The sequence below is a fragment of the Strigops habroptila genome, chromosome 14 (genome assembly GCF_004027225.2).
Source record: "Strigops habroptila isolate Jane chromosome 14, bStrHab1.2.pri, whole genome shotgun sequence".
Lineage (NCBI taxonomy): Eukaryota > Metazoa > Chordata > Aves > Psittaciformes > Psittacidae > Strigops > Strigops habroptila.
The window spans coordinates 9,136,076-9,152,623 of NC_044290.2; the positions used below are offsets into that span (position 1 = coordinate 9,136,076).

General features: G+C 39.4%; 1 protein-coding gene across 2 annotated transcripts in view; it reads right to left on the reverse strand.

The window, feature by feature from the left end:
* The window catches only part of SMURF2 (SMAD specific E3 ubiquitin protein ligase 2), a 61,466-nt gene extending 44,925 nt beyond the window's left edge, over positions 1-16,541 (reverse strand). Inside the window, exon 1 of one of the 2 annotated variants that reach the window (XM_030506362.1) lies at positions 16,275-16,541. In XM_030506362.1, coding sequence (XP_030362222.1) covers positions 16,275-16,326 — 52 coding nt within the window. In that variant the 5' untranslated portion in view covers positions 16,327-16,541. The remainder of the gene's footprint in view (positions 1-16,274) is intronic. The other variant, XM_030506361.1, reaches the window with a different exon arrangement.
* Between the last annotated feature and the right edge of the window lie 7 nt (positions 16,542-16,548).

Genomic DNA, 16,548 nt, shown 5'->3' on the forward strand with positions numbered 1-16,548 from the left:
GAACACTTTCAGCTCTGGGAACTGCCTCTCGCTCTCTGGAACTTGACAGTTTGGCTTCTGCAAAAAAACCAAATAGGGTCGGCAGAAAGGCGTGTGGTCTCTATACACACCTCTACCTGGTTACTAAGCTTATGCCTCTGATGATGGAATTCTGCCTCTACCTGCAGAAATGCAATACCATAGAAATGGGGAAAATGCCAGCTGTTAAAGAAAGTACATATGGAAAACCAAGACTTCACTATTTACACATTATTGAATTTCTCATGTACCTCAGTCCAGTCTTTTTTCCCCCCATCAGACAACCATGAAGCCTCATCTGCAGGAGGTAAGTATATCAATAGACTATACAATTTACAAACTAATTTAGTTAAATTATTGCAGTCCTTTAAGATGAACAGATTGAGTTTAGTTTCTTTGTGTAAACAGATGTGTTCTACGGAATAAATCCAAACAGTTTAAGAAGCTGCTGCTGTTAAACAGAGATGAGCTAATTGCATGAGAAATCCTATTTATTTCCACAGAAGGAAAGCAACTTATATTAAAGCCTCATTTTTCTCATTTTGCTTTATTTGTACGCAAGTTGCTTAAATTATTTAGTCAAATCAGTATGACTTATATACTACTGAATTAATATAAAAGGGGTTTTAAAAAAACAAAACATCAAGAGATTCCAATGAAACAGCTTGCCAATACATGAAAATCAAGAATCTTGCCAAAAAAAAAAAAGCAGCTTACCATGCAATTTAAAATACTACTTCAGAAATCTTTTGGAAAGATGCAAAGTTCAAGCAGTGAAAAGACAATGTTTTTTCTATAGAGAGGAGCACATGGTAGAAGACAATAAGCAGCAGAGAGTAAAGACTAAGATAGATAACAGGAAACAGGTGAGGCTGAAAGGAGGAGTATAAAGCTGATTACATTAATGTAAAAAGTATAACACTGTGAATCAGTATAGCAGAGAAATAAAAATCCAGGAAGGTATTTCCAAGAAGTTAGAGGATATTTTATTACTGGGCATCTACAAAGGCAGAACAACTTTCAAGCATCATGAGCATGCAAGTATTTCCATTGATTTCAAATACCAAGTTATGAGCTTCAGAAAGTCCGAGTGGACACAGAAATGAAAAGCCCCCATTTACTCTGGTGCCTTTCACTCTGGAAACCCTCAGCCTCTTGCAGTTCTGCTCACAAAGCATTATACCAAATACCACTTCTCCCCATTTCCACCATTTCTTACATGGTTGCACATAAAAGGTAAGGGCAGACCCAGTTTTCCAGAGGAATCTTTACATTCATTTTCTAGGCACATTATTCCCTGGATATCTCAAATGCTGAGTGACACCCCAGCTCCCTCCCCAGTACAATTATTTGCTAAACAACATATTAACTTACCAAGCAAAATCATATTTTCCTCTCACAACTAGCCTCTTACATCTCAATTATTCAATATTAAACACCTTCCAATGACCTAATTCCTCTAGTTTCTCTATCACCTATGTATCCTAGAGCCAACACAACAACTTATATTAAAACTAGACCAGAGACATGCTAAAACTCTGATCAGCTATACGAACAATGAAGAAACAAGAAGGACACAAGCCTTTTTCCCCTTTACATTCCTTCAACTAGCTTTGTAAGCTGTATCTCTCCTTTAGCCATTAACCAAATGTAAGAATTCACAGATATATTTCCTGTTTATGTCTGTGCACGATAGACTCTGAATGGCATTGTCAATGATAAAAGTATACAAGTTTTAAAAATACTAAAAATCAGACCACGATGATTGCCTTGGAACCTGCACATTAAACTACATCTTCAGCTGATCGTGTATTTTTACTAAATACAAGCGAATGAACTACACTGAGTCAGTTCACCAGGTTCTGCCAGCATCACTCGTGTCAGGCTTGCATTCCAGACACGTAACAGTCCTCACTAAAAGGTGATATTGCCAAAGGGTCACAAGACAGGAGTGATTTTAGGATGCAAGCAAACATTTTATGATTTAGCCAAAAGTCAAAAAAGTGCCTAACCACATTCAAACTTAAGAAAGAGATATTAGAACAAAGAAGCGAGTCTCATAGATTCTGATCCTAAATCTAGACTGCTGTTCAGGAGACAATAAAAACCACGGGATTGGAGAAGATAAAGTGTTAATCGCATATTTGGTGGTTTATGAGCCAAAGCAGTCTGAGGTTTAAACTGCTTCTGCTCAGTGCTCATCCCATTCAGAGACGATGAATCATTTCCCATTTGGCAACACTTCTGCCTACAAGGCTGTCTTCTGTGAGATTTCTCCTGTATCCCTGTAATAGATTTGCTAATTTAGTACACCTGACTTTGAGCAAAAGCTATTGTTGCCAGCTGTCAGACTAGACCTCGTCCTGTTTATCAGACACATCTAAACCATCCTGTTCTGCCCCAGTCATAGAAACAGAACACTCTTCGCTAATCCCAGCGCAGTAAATTACTTGCTAATATCCTTGTTTTTCTTACTCTGCCAAAATACCAACACATCATAGATTTAAAGCAACAGCAAAATCAATTTATCCACAGCAGCTGGGCTCATACCAGCTTATCCAATAACCACATTTTTTTTGAAGTCATATTTGCTGTTCTAGTCATTCTGTCCATGAATTCCTGAGTTTCAGCAGTAGAGGTTTGACTATTTTAAACAAAGGTAATATAAGCTCACAGGGAGTGTATTCTAGTTTCTTCGGCAGGCCTCCACAGCTCTTTGAAAGATAAATCAGAGCAAAACAAAGTATTAAACGCCTCACACACACTAAAACATTTCCTCGTTTTCCCCAGGGCTTTGTGCATGCAAAAGAAACTGCTTTACTTTCTGTTTATAAATATTTGTCTGGACAGCAGCTTAAAAGGGTAGGGGCAACAAAGAAAATATGTGGGGTTTTTTTTAGTTTGGTTTAGGTTTTTGGTTGGGTTTGGGGTTTTTTTTAATCTACCTACAGAGAATCTGGGAAACATATGGAAAAAACAATTTGTGTCTGACATTTTCACTCCTAAACAAAACCCACCAGAACTTAATTCTTTACATTTCAGATTACAGAAATCAGTTATATGGATGCAAAAAAGCATCTTCCTTGGTTTTATACACTGCCAGAACTCCTACTGCACTTCAAAAAGCTCACTGTGTTCACAGAAGCACATACTCACACGAGATGCTCTTTTGATACCTTTACTCGTCTACATATTTTAAAATCAACATAAACATGAAAGCGCATCCACTCTGCTAACAAGAAATATGGAGTATATATATTCCTCTCTCCTCCCTCTGGCATTTTTGGGGGGCTGTGGAACTCCTCATAGGAAGGAGTTGGATATCGTTTATGCAATAGGTAGCACAAACTGCTTTGAGAATACAGATACAGGGAGGACTGCATGAAAGGGCACAAACAGCATTGCTGATACATGGTATGAATGAGAAAGTTGTAGCAAGTTCCTAAAACAAGAGGAAGCGAAACACAATAAATTTATGGGTGCAGGGAAAAAAACAACTTAGAGCAGTTGACAGTGACATAGCAAACCTCCGTGAGAACATTGCTACGGTGCACTTACACATAGGCAACCAGAGCAACTCTCTGGGGCTCTGCAGAACATCCTTTCCTCACCCCAGTAACTGCTCATCTACTGCAACCACCCTGCTCTTGCAAAGGGAGCATGAGGTTGCCTGCTGCAAGCTCAGCTGCAGAGCCAGTACCTGTTCTTCCAGGCGGGACAGAGGAAAGGAACCCGGGAAATGGAACAAGATCTTGGGATTCTAGGAAATGGAGATGCTGTCAGAACAAATAACAGGACTGAAAAGCAGTATTATTTCATTGCCCTACAACACCTACATAGCCAGCCTATGCCTTTTAGTTGTTATTGCAACTAAAAGACTTATATATATATACACAAGGTTTTTCATTGCATTATTTGAAATGAAGAATCAGATACTTTATTTCAATTATTATTCATCTGTACAATTCAAGCTAGCCCTGAGTAATCATTAAAGAAAAATATTTGCCAGGAAAAATGATTCATTCACAATCCACTTCTGAAACAATAAAATGGTTCACTATAATGAAAATAACTGTACTGTAAATACCTCAATTAAAAAGTTAAAAACCAGCCAACTCCAATGAAGAAAGCATGCCCTTAAAAAAACCCAACCAACCACCATGCCTGTGTGTGCAAATAACAAAAACATCTTGCTAGGAAAAGGTAATTCCATGAAATATAGTTAACACCATATCTGATGGAAATTGTACTCTAGCTATTTAAGTTAATAGTCTTAAAACAACAAAGATACAGCTCACCTCCCAAACTCTGACAGCTCACTCTAAAGCTGATAAACAGATCTTTATTTCAGTACAATGCTTATGTATGTAGAGTACATTTGAAACAGCAGCAGACTACTGGCTCTGGAAAGTTCAGGACAGTAACATCACAGGAACCCCTGAACAACTCCCTGGGATGTAGTTAGGGCTTTCACAGACCTTAAATCATGAACAAGGGGATCAGCTGGAAAAAAAAAAAAATCAAGCATTTAATAGCTTTATAATGGCCCAAAGCTCAAGAAGGTGTGAAAATGAGCAGCTTTAAGAAGTCTTCATAGGAGCAGACTCTGTTTCAGCCTTGTATCAAACACGGGGCGAAAAGAGAAGCACTGTGAAGCATCAACAAGTAACACTATACAAATATGAAAACAGTTTTAAGAGCTCAGTTTTCCTCATGGTTAGACAATATTAAGTTTATTTAAAATGAAACCCTGCAGTTTCACATTGCATCAGTTCATTTATTTTTAGTTTACAAAATCAAATCATACATCTGATCGCACTCTTATAACTTCTCCTCACTTTGTCTATATAGAGCCATTTGCTGAACAGGCCTCTAAAACAAACTTCAAATAGAATATGATGCCTTCCTCCCACTGGAGATACACCTGCCCACTACATGTGATTTCTGATTTGTTTTTTCACTGGTTAAACTCCATTGCAGACTTGTGTGTGTTTAATAAGCAGAGTGAAAATCAATGTTTTTTCACAGCACAGGCAATTCAGTACAAACAAAGCACAGTATATTGTATCAATCCACTAACCCAGTGAACGGTTCCTGTACAAATCCAGTAGTGACAAACTGTGTGAAATTAGAGGACTCGCTTCTTCTGTAAGGAAATCTTTACATACAATGCAAGATCAGAGCACAAAAATGATGACTGCCATCACTTTCTCCATCCATTTAACATATTTGAATTGCCTCTAATTAAAATCAATCAAACCTTTCATGCAACTAACTCAGCAGTAGCAGATAACACTTATCTGAAACAAATATTAACTCCAAAACCTTTGTGAACAGATGGCATGTAAATTAGCCAAGGAAACATTAAAAACATCATTCAATTATTATCACATATTACTTGACAGAAAGTATTCTGACCCTTTTAAAGCAAGAGAACATTAGCATTGATGATGCGACCACAACATCACATCATTTCTCAGAATCAAAGATTTAAAAAACCTAATAATAATTTCAAGTTCGTTAAAAGCTGAATAATTCCTTTTGTTCTACATGGAAGGAGTAATCCTGATCTTATCTACAAGCTTTTCTTAGAATTCTCTTATGAATCACAGCCACTTAGAAGCCAGCCCTTAATTCCCTATTTCTTCTACTTAGGATCAAGGTGGGGCAAAAGAATAGACCGGAGAAATTTTGGGGTGAGTGCTTTTTCCTGTTTGTTTTTAAACTTCTGTCGTTTATCCAGCAGCAACCGTTTACACTCTTTGCATTTGTTATACATATTTAGTTCTTAAGAAGAGTTTTATCTCTGCTGTAGATGACAACTTCTTCCAAGTAACATACTCAACTCGCTAACAATAACATAGCACATGCAGCAACAGCATTCCCCAGTTTACAAAGCCAAGTGTTAAAAAGTTTGGAAACACGAGAATCCGGGCTGCCCCCGTGACCCTGTGTCACGTTCACTGCTACAACACCACGGTCCGGGCACTGAAAGATCTGCAGTGCTTTGTCCTGCCAAAAATCAGCCACCCATTTGTCCCAGAGAGTTCCTTGTTCCAGGTCACTCCCTTCTTCTCCACCCTCATCCAACTGTTGAACCCTCTGCATTCTAGTTAACGCCTCTCTTCACACCGGGAATGCAAGCCCGAGTCAGCATCAACAGGACCAGACCAACTCCTCTCCCCAGCCATTTGTTACACCATGCACTAATTCTTACCCAGCTGATGCAGAGACACCCACCTATCGCCATGGCCCTGCTCACTACTGCCCAAGAATAAAGGATTTTTAGTCTCCTTCTTGAAACTGGTTGAATTTTAACAGGATCTTCCCAAAATAAATTCAGCCTGATTTAGCTACTCAGCATGAAAAATTTCCACGTTAACAGGCTGCTTAACAGCAACTGAAAAGACAGTCTCATAACGGGAAGCACTAACTATAGCTGCCATTACCAGCTCCAACCCGGTATTCCAAGTTCAACTATAAATTCCACTGACAGCGAATAAAAAGCAAAGGTGTTCAGACAGACAAAGTAATTGTGTTCAAATTACATGAAGTAGAAGCAACTGCAGGAACGAGTGCTCCTACTCACCATGCTGCTGATGTGTGAATGTACCACTTAAATGGGTCAGGTTGAGCAGGGACAATTCTTCTTTTCATTTACCACTACTCCATCACAGTGATGGAGAGTAGGTGCAGAACAAGTGCATCTCCGGTCCTGGACAGCACGAGGAAGAACTGTTTAAAATGTGGAGAGTGAAGTTTCTAAATTTCAATAAACTTACAAAAATATAAAGCTTTTGAATGGGTCCAAAGTACTACCTAGTGTAGATTAAGTCACATTATGCTGATAGACAGGAAATAGCTGACTTATTCTACAGGATGAACAATTCACCAGAGGAAAGGAACTTTCAGGAAAAATGATAAATATTGTAATGAGGAAATCCGAGGCACGTATTCACAATGCCACATTCACAGTTCACAAACGAACACTAATTTCTTCATGATCTCTTGGCCACAGAAGCCAGACACAGATAAATATAAATATATGGTACTTCCCCAGCCAGAACAACTGCTTGCTGTTAGTCAGGAGAACCAAAAACTTGATTGTCTACCCTTGTCCTACAAAAATTTGAACCTCCTTTTACCACCTCCTTGGTAAGACAGGTATTGAGAGAACATTATGAACTGTGGGAACTGCTTAAGGAAGGGAGGGAAGACTACACAAATATTTTTACTTTATGACAAGCCAGGCACGACGCATGTACTGCTGAAAATTACTCTAAGTCACTTTTTCCTTAAAGGCTGTCTCTTTTCCTGTTGCAGAAGAAAGCAGAAACCAACATTTAAAATCATTCTTTGTCCCAGTTCTTAAGTAGAAATCCCAGATATGAAAGGTGTTCACAAAAGGGATAAAATGTTACATGACATCACAATTTCAGGATAAATCTTGGCCACCCCTGCATTGGTACAAGCACATAGATTTAACTTTAACTTTTGACAAAAAGGACATACCCAGCTAGTTAAGGCAAACTAGAATTACTACATGGCATCCTGAATGTACAGACAGCATTTGCTTCTCTAAGAGCACAGGGGCATTTCCTCTATGCAGCATTAATTAGCTTGAACAGAGGTCAACAGCAATTTTTCCCCATTCCATACCTGAACAACAGTTTATTACAATAATGTGATATATATATATCTGAAGATTCTGCTCACCAACACCTTGTGCTTTACCAAACATCCAAAATTGATAGCTGGACATTCTGAAATGCCACATATACAACCTATTTGAAATCATGAAAGATGGCACTTAAAATTACTGTTATTCACAGGCTTCAATCACCAAGAAGCTTCCACAATAGCAGTATAAAACATTTTTGAACTTTCTACTAGAATCTTCTAAATAAAAGTTCTAGAAAAATCCTACCTTAACATGCATTATAACCTTCTTTAAAGTTTGGTCCATTAATGTGTCATACACTGCGACCCAGGCTTAAAGAAAACAAGTCATTTTTAATTTCATAATTGGCAATGCTGAGCAAGTGCTCTCCAGCATACATGAGGATGAAGTCCTTCATGTCCATTTAAATGGAGTACTAAGCAACACATATTTTGTGTTTCTTAAAATGTATTAATATTAGCATGAGGAAGAGAAATGCTCAGTATCATATTTTCACATTGAAAATGCAATCATTACTCCTTGGCTTAAGGGCAATATTGTGATCAGCAGGGTGAAGTGCAGATTTCTCTATCTTTTAGCCCAAATACAGGAACCCATGTTCGTTTTCTACTTCCACTATGAAGTGACAAAAAAACCTCACATACCTCTAGTCCCTTCACATCCCTGTGTCAGCTCTGCTCCTTCAACCAGCTCTTTAACACTTCTCACTCTATCCTGTTTCACCTTTACAAATGACCCTTTTTGCCTCCGAATGACACTGCTTACACCAGCCCCATCCTACAGTTTCTTATGTCACATCTGATATCACTTTATAAATTAACCCAGAAGTACTTATTGTGCTGCTAAACAAACAAAGAAGATACTTTAATATTACTATTACCTAAGCACATTGCTCCTACTCATTTAGTCCTGCATACAGTCTCTTATACGGAGCTATACACCGTTATTTTAATAAATCCATCAGGGAAAACAGTGAGCAAGAGCTTTTTTCCTCCTGAAAATAAATATTTTTACACATCATAAACTCATAATTTCAGAATATAAGGTAAATTTTTTCTGTTAAGAGCTGAATTGAATAATTATTTGTCATAAGGATACCTAAATCCTCAGCACAATTAATGTTGTGAATTTCTAATCCCAGGCAGTTAAGCATGAATATAATTCTATGCATTTTATCTGGACATGTTTAGTTCCTTTGCATGTTTAAGGATTTATATTTTTTAATCAGCCATGTTTATAAGTACTTCACTTTCTTCCCCTACCAAGAATAAAAGAGGATTCATTTTAGTACATTTACATGTTTTACATGAAAAATACCTGCATATAGTAGACTACCTTAACTAAAATGAAACAGCAATCTTACTGAGTATGCTCCACATGCTGCCCTCATGTCCTATGACATGCACAAAGCAGCAGTTTTACCATAAGCAGTTTCAGAAGTGCACAGCCTCGTCTTTATTTGTACCATAAAGAAATCACCAAGTTGGCTCAAGTTGTCAGAAAATGTCTCTAGTATTACCAATGCAGATTCCCACCTTCAATTAAATACCAGCACAACTGCATCTATAATTGAATTTATGTATGTATCTATATATAAACTATATATAACTCAGGTAGTTAGGTATGCTAAAAAGGAGTATCATTACAGATCTAATTAGTTATGACTCCGTTTAACTCCATCGGTAATACTAAAATGTGGGTCAAGGCAGAATAAAAATGAGCGTATGTCACTTATGGTTAAAACTATTTCACGTGATCAGCCACGATACACCCTGGCAAACACACGGCTGACTTAAGCCACCACTACACACACATACACACACACAGAGTCCAACCTACACCAGTCCTCCTCTACACCCAGTTAAAAAGAAAAAGAGGAATGAGAGGAAGACGTCGATTTTAACTTGGATCTATTGCTCAGCCCACCCCATCTGACAGCACAGGACAGAACAGAGGGATACATGCATCCCAAAGAACGGTGCTGCGGGTTGGAAAGCTTCACTATGGCATTGTCGCTCTCAATGTTTGTGGCAAGATGGCATCACCCAGGCTAATTTAAGCATGAATGGTAGAATCTGGATATGTATTTTTACTGTGACCTGTAAATTACATAGTCTGTACATGCTCTGCATGTTTGAAACAACTTGAATGGATTCTTTACAGAAAGGATGCACTGAACCAGTTTACACTAACAATACAAAGCCATGGTTGCAGTGACTCTCCCTTTCTGCAAGAAAACAATCCCTGAAAGTTAAGTAAGTACTGGCCAAGAGTCATTCCAGGAAATTAACAGGATACGTCCACATAAACTCACATAATGCTACTTTTCTTTCATTTTCAGAATTCTGAAAATGTGATTAACACTTCATCTAAGCAATACTTTTAACTCACTTTGGGGAGTATCAGTCCTCCTGATTTGCCTGAGCAACAGCAACAAAGTATTCTGGAGGAGAAAAACTGTGATTGCCAAGAATCTGCAGGATCCTAAAATACAGCTGATAGTGCAACACAAACATGGCATTTATGAGAGAACTGAACTTAAATCACTCCAAATGCAGTCTCAGAAGGCCCAAAACAGAATCATGTTTTCTGTAGATTTAAATTCAAGAGAAACAATGGCCATGGGCAGAAAGCCAAAAGACAGTGGCTCTAAATCCCAGCTTTACCTGGTTTATCCTTTTTATGATCTTGAGCATGTCTATTCTCTATTCTGTATCAGTCTTCCCACTTAAACTCAGATGATAACGCTTAGCTAATTTTGTCCTGAGCTTTGTTATCTACAGATTAAGATTTCTTTAAGGTTACAAGCATTCTTATCTACGCCTTCATTGAATGCATTTAAAGTTTAAGTAGCAGGAAAGTCAACAGTTTGCTTCCTTGGATATGCTATTGGCAAATGTCCCTCAAGATTCTGATCCTCCTTCCCAAATAGGAAACGTGCTTTGCTAATAGCAGGCACGCACAGGAGCTACTTTTATATGCTTTGTCTAACACTATTGAGATTAATCCTTACCAGCCTCTCCAAAGTCACGAGAATGATCTCAGACAGTGCATGTGTCGTGAGCGTTTACCTTTTATATATTAAAATATGCACGTAATAGCCTGGCTAGTAACGTACTCACGCCACTAAGCCAAGTCAGAATCAGGCCATCCCATTATTGTGATGACATGAGGGAAGACACCCAAAGAAATCATCCACCTTTTTAAACACCCGCAAGAAAGGTCTAGCCCAGTGGTGAGATGTCATTTTAAGTAAGATGGCAATGCAAGGACACACTTCAAAGGCCAGGAGATAAAACAGAACAAAACATTAAAAGCCGCCTTCTTTTAGGGATCAACACATTCACCTTAAGGACATTAAGACAAAATGTCTTCATCTGGGGCCTGATCAGGTTTTCAGTGTGATTAGCAAACAAAAAAGAAAAAATAGAAAGTAATGCCACCACAAGCTGAGTTACTCAGCTAAGTTCAGCTACACAGAGAGACACTACAGAACAGCTTAAACTCTTTATATGTAACTGAAAAGTGCAATTCTAAAAATTAATCATTTTTTTTCCACCCCCAAGATCTCTCTTTTATTTCCCCCCACCCACCAACAGCTTTATTTTTTTAAACATTAGCATTAGCACTGTCTGCAGATTTCCCATACATCTCCTACATATGTCCCATATGTTACCTACACACATAAATCCTCTACTAGCTTCTACTCGATGCTTTCCTGATTCTATAACCAAAGATGAATGTTGGGCCTTTTTGCTCTTTTAATAGAACCATCTTCCTACTATGATTTCCTCCCCCAAATCCTTTCTGATCTTTGTTTTCCTTGCCACAATACCCCATTACATATCCTTGAACACAAACATTTAATTTTATACTCAGATGAATAAAACTTTGTCACATAAGCTGATCTCATTAAAACAAGCTCCATACAGCTGCTCAGTTGTTTATTACCATTCTTTGGCATCTGTGCAATCCACAACTGATTTATATGTATATAAATATCTATAACTATATACTGTATATATAAAAAGCATACATATATATGAACACTTCACACTTTGATGGAAGTACTGAGGGCCAAGCATCCATCAATCTCTGTACAATCTGATTAGACACATGCCTATTGACTTTGTTATGACTGCACCAGTTTAATCCACCTACTATGTAATTTATTGAATCTGATTTCTTAGGTACTAATTTTTGGTAAGTCATGTGTCATTAAGTCAAATACACCTTGCATGAAGGAACCCCATTGTTTTATTGTTGACGAAAGCCTACCTAACTACAGGCTGCTGGTAAAAGAGGCAGTCCTGCCCTCTTTTTGGCTTCTTGTGTACATCCCCCTCCTTCAATGCAAAACCCCATTTTTTTCTTGGTAGGATTAACTTTCAGCTCATCACAGCTACACAGTTGCTGGAGTCAACATAAAGGAGGACCCAGAAAAGTGAAGCCAGGGACTACAAAGAGAAAAAAACACCCCAGCACTCAAATTTTAAACTGACCTAAAATTGCACTGTGATTTAAGTCGACTATGAAACCGTAGCCTTGCTGCTTAACAATGGAGGTAGCTACTTCATCAATCAATCATTAATGCTGTTCAAACAATGAGGTTCTGCTATCCATAAATTTCAGTCCTGCTTCCAACAGCGCTAATGAGAATTTAGGATTTCAGTTAACCACTGGTTTTAATTGTATTAACTGTTAGACTTACCCAATGCAAAAACCAGGTTTGAAGATTCCACACTGTTTTGCAAAACTGAAGAACATTCTGCCTTTTTCTACATAATATGTATCTTTCTTGAGAAATATTAGCATCACAGCAAGAGTTTCTATGAACGGATTAAAAAGAGTAGCACTATCTTCCTTCAACACTCTAACCTTATAGTACAGTACCACCTTTGTACTGTAAGGACTGACTAGACAGTAAAATCAGCAAGAGAATGAGAAGGACAGACGAGATGCTGTCCATCTTCTGCAATACAGCACCCAGTGCTTTCATTTCCCTGATTAGCAAACCCCGCAGGAAACCTGAAAGCCTACAGTAAGGAGGAGGAAAACCAGATCTAACAATTCCTCACGCCTACCTCTGATTCTTTACCAACAAAACTCTTCCAGCTCATTCCAGTTTTATCCATGGGATATTTATTACCACCTTTTACAGTACAGTGTAACTGTGCTTTGGGGCTACCAAAGTATCTTTACTCATTAAGTACTCTGACTCAAACGCTCGCTGTAACACATGCACTAAAACTAATGTGCTAACCTGCATTCAACTCAACATATTCTAGTGTTCATGTAGCTTTCCAGACTTCAATCTATTTTAAAAAGCATCTTTCTCCTTGATAAAAACAGCCTTATGGACTTCACTCAGATAACTGACATTGATATCATAGGTGAAAGCACCAAATGTAACCATCATTAGACAATTCACAGATTAGGATATAAAATATTGACTGAGCAACTGAAAGCAATGGTCATTTCTTATTTTTTTGAAGCATATAAGATCAATGCAATTCAGCATGGGGGTGGAAGAATAGCCCATTCTGATTGAGAGTTCATTGTACTTATAAATCCACAAATTCAGCAGAACATTGAGAAAAACCACAGTGAGAACAGAAGGGGATGACTGCACTTGCAGCTTCTGTAGAACTCAGGTGTACTCAGCATAGGCCTAGATGAAGTGTCAGAGTTGAAGAACTTTCCTTACATTACAGCTTCCTTGGATAACATTATTACAAGCTGCTAAGATCAATTCTGCAGAAGACTAGTGCAATTCTAGACTTTAGCTAATTTAAATTACACTGCCTGTATTAATCAGAAACAAGCATTTGCACCGCATACTTGAAGTGAGGTATCATCAGAAGGCACAACCTTTGGATTTTAACAATTATCCAGCAGTTTTCTAGCTCAATATTGTGAAAAATGCATTGACATATGTATCGCTAAAGATCCAAGCGATATTTACTTCAGACAACTAAACTTAGGAGCAAAAGAATAACATTTTGTAAGAAATTTATAACACAGATGCATGGTAAACTAAATAAAAACTTACTAGAAGTATGCCACCGCTGTGGTTTTTCTCTGTTATGGAACCCAGACCTAAATAAACTGTTAAACACTTAGTGTAAAGGTATGCCAAACATTTCTCAGAACTTTCTTAAGGTCCCAACAAAGAATCAACCTTTTTTGCAAAATGAGGCCTAGGTTAAATATTTTATTTGGCTCCTCAAGATGGACTGAGAAGTTGGGCACTAGCTCCAGATCAGCTCTTGGACTCACATCAAACATTACCCCGTCATTTATCCAGTCAGTCAAAACAATGTTTTCCATCTAAACCTTTAATGTTTATGTCCTGAAAAACTGCTAATTGAATCCAGTTCTTGATATCCATTTCTTAATCTATATCATCTAATTCAGAGATAATGAACAGAAAAGATAAGTGTTATACAATGATTGCAGAATTAATCCTATAAATATTCAAGCCAAAACAGAAGACTGCTGGTTTCATACAGCCAAAGAAAATTAAGATTAAACTACATTTGTCAGTTCGAGAACAAACTTTGAAAAACACTGGATATACAGATTCTTTTAATTCCAAACAGTTTTAGAATTCAAGAGCCCTCAAACTGCTTTTCCAATCAAAAAGGGTAATCAAAACCACGCAGAACACTTAAAACTATTCCTAGGCAAGAACTGACGATATGTCAGCTGAATGAGTAAAATTCAATGATTTTCTTAAACATACAAAGCTTCCTTACAACAAGTGACCTCAGGTGAAACAACTCACAATTAGCTAAAGCATAAAGTACCTCAAGCATTTTTAACTCGAGAAATAGGACAATGTTTTGTATCAACTTCCAAGTACCAGAAGTGGTAGGTACTTTGCAAGAGCTGCTAACCCTGGAATGGTCCCTAGAAAGACAACTTTGCCTGTATCCTGTGCTCTGCATGTTCCCTTCCTAAAATATAAAACGACAGAAAAACTCAGAAACATTCCTCAAGATTGTACCTGCTTCTTTAGGGGGCTGACTGCACAACTAAAACTCAGTATGTAAAACTACTGCCTACTTCTTGCTCACAATAACACTCCCCTTAACATATTCATATTGTCACAGACAGTTTCATTATATGCTTAATCTTCATGAAAGTAAAATAAATATCGAACAAAACAGAACACAAAATCCAAAGGTGAGAAAGACAACTCCCTAAACGGTACTTTCCATGTTTTTACACACAGCTACAGACTGTTTCAGAGATAAGCAAGCCTGAGCACTCACTGCTCAGGAAAAAAAGTATTAAAGCACTGCATCAATAAAAAGATAACCTGAAGAGAAAGCTACAGAACACACTGTAAAAACAAGGCAGCTCTGTTCCGTGCTGCACTTATTTTTAAGAGTTTTATTTCTAAGTGTAATATAGAGACACAAAGCTCCATGAAAATGAGATTACAAATTTCATCCGAGTATTTCCGAAGCAAAACATAAGTAGATACATTTTGCTTTCCCTGTAAAAATAACATACTTTGGAAAAGAAGTATGAAAACACCTCTCTTTACCAGGCATTAAACTTAAGATATTTCTCATGCACCTAAAGTAAATATTATCAACTCTTTTCGTATTTTTAAAAACGTTTTGCAACCTGGTTAAACACACTATATGCAGAGAAGAGTATTTACAGTGTTATCTATTATTTTCTAATCTCTTACCTGCATACACTGATACTTTAGAATACAAAATACCGGTTTTGTGTTGAGGGACTTAAAACACTTTGAACTAGCTCTTTTCTTCAGTGTCTCCTGTATTTTGCTAAGAAAGCTCTAGCAGAACTTGCAAGGTTTTTTTCTCTATTTACCTGGTTCTTATACGGAAATGAACATACTTTTAAGTATTTAAAAGCAACTTATTTTCCTTCCCCGCATGCAGGTGAACAGTTTTTATGGTATTTTAAAGTATTAGAGGTCAAGTGGTCTTCTGAAAGAGGGCAGCACAAGGCACTTTATCAAACCAACTGTGCACAATCCCAACTGAGGAAGTTGGTTTCAAAAAGAAAAGAAAAGAAAAAACCCAAACAAACAAAGAGATCAAAACAAAGAGTGTGACAGTTTCTTTCGAGTGGGGGTGCGGCGGGGCAGGGGAAGGTGCCCTGTGCCTGAGGCTCACACCGGCCCCTGCCCGGGGACCCTGGCGGCTGCGGGGCTCGGCCCGGCCGGCACCACCGCCCCGCAGCGCCGCGTTGTTCGGAGGCGCGGAGCCCACGGCGGAGCAGGGAGGCGAGAGGAGGAAAGAGCTCTTCGTCTCCTTCCCCCCGCGCTCCTCCCGAGGCCCGAGGGACTCCCCCAGCCCCAGGTTCAACCTCAAAGACACATGGAGAGAGCCCGCGCCCGCCCCTCCGCCCGGGCTCCGCTCGCCCCGCTCCCGCGGGAGGCCGGGCTCCGCGCCCCCCGGGACCCCGGTGCTCCTCGCTTCCGCCGTCCCTTCCCTCCCTTCCTCCCCCTGCCCGGCCGGCACCCGAGCAGCCCCGCCAGCGGCGGGCGGGCGGCGGCAGGCCGCGGCGGAGCCTGCCCGCTCAGCCTCACCTGTCAGTCGCAGCTTGACGGGCCCGTTCCGCCGGGCCCCTTGGTTGGACATGTCCCCGGCCGCTCCGCGGGCTCGGCGCTGCCTTGCCCGGGGCTCCCCCTGCCTCTGGGTCCGGGAAGGGAGACGAGGGGGAGGGGACGCGCTAATGGAGTCGGGCCGGGCGCTCAGGGCAGCGGCGGCCGCCGGAGGAGGAGGAGAAGCCCGGATGTGCCCAGCGTCGCCATGAGCGGGGCCGGGGCCGCGGAGGAGGCGGAGGAGGAGACGCGGCCGCCT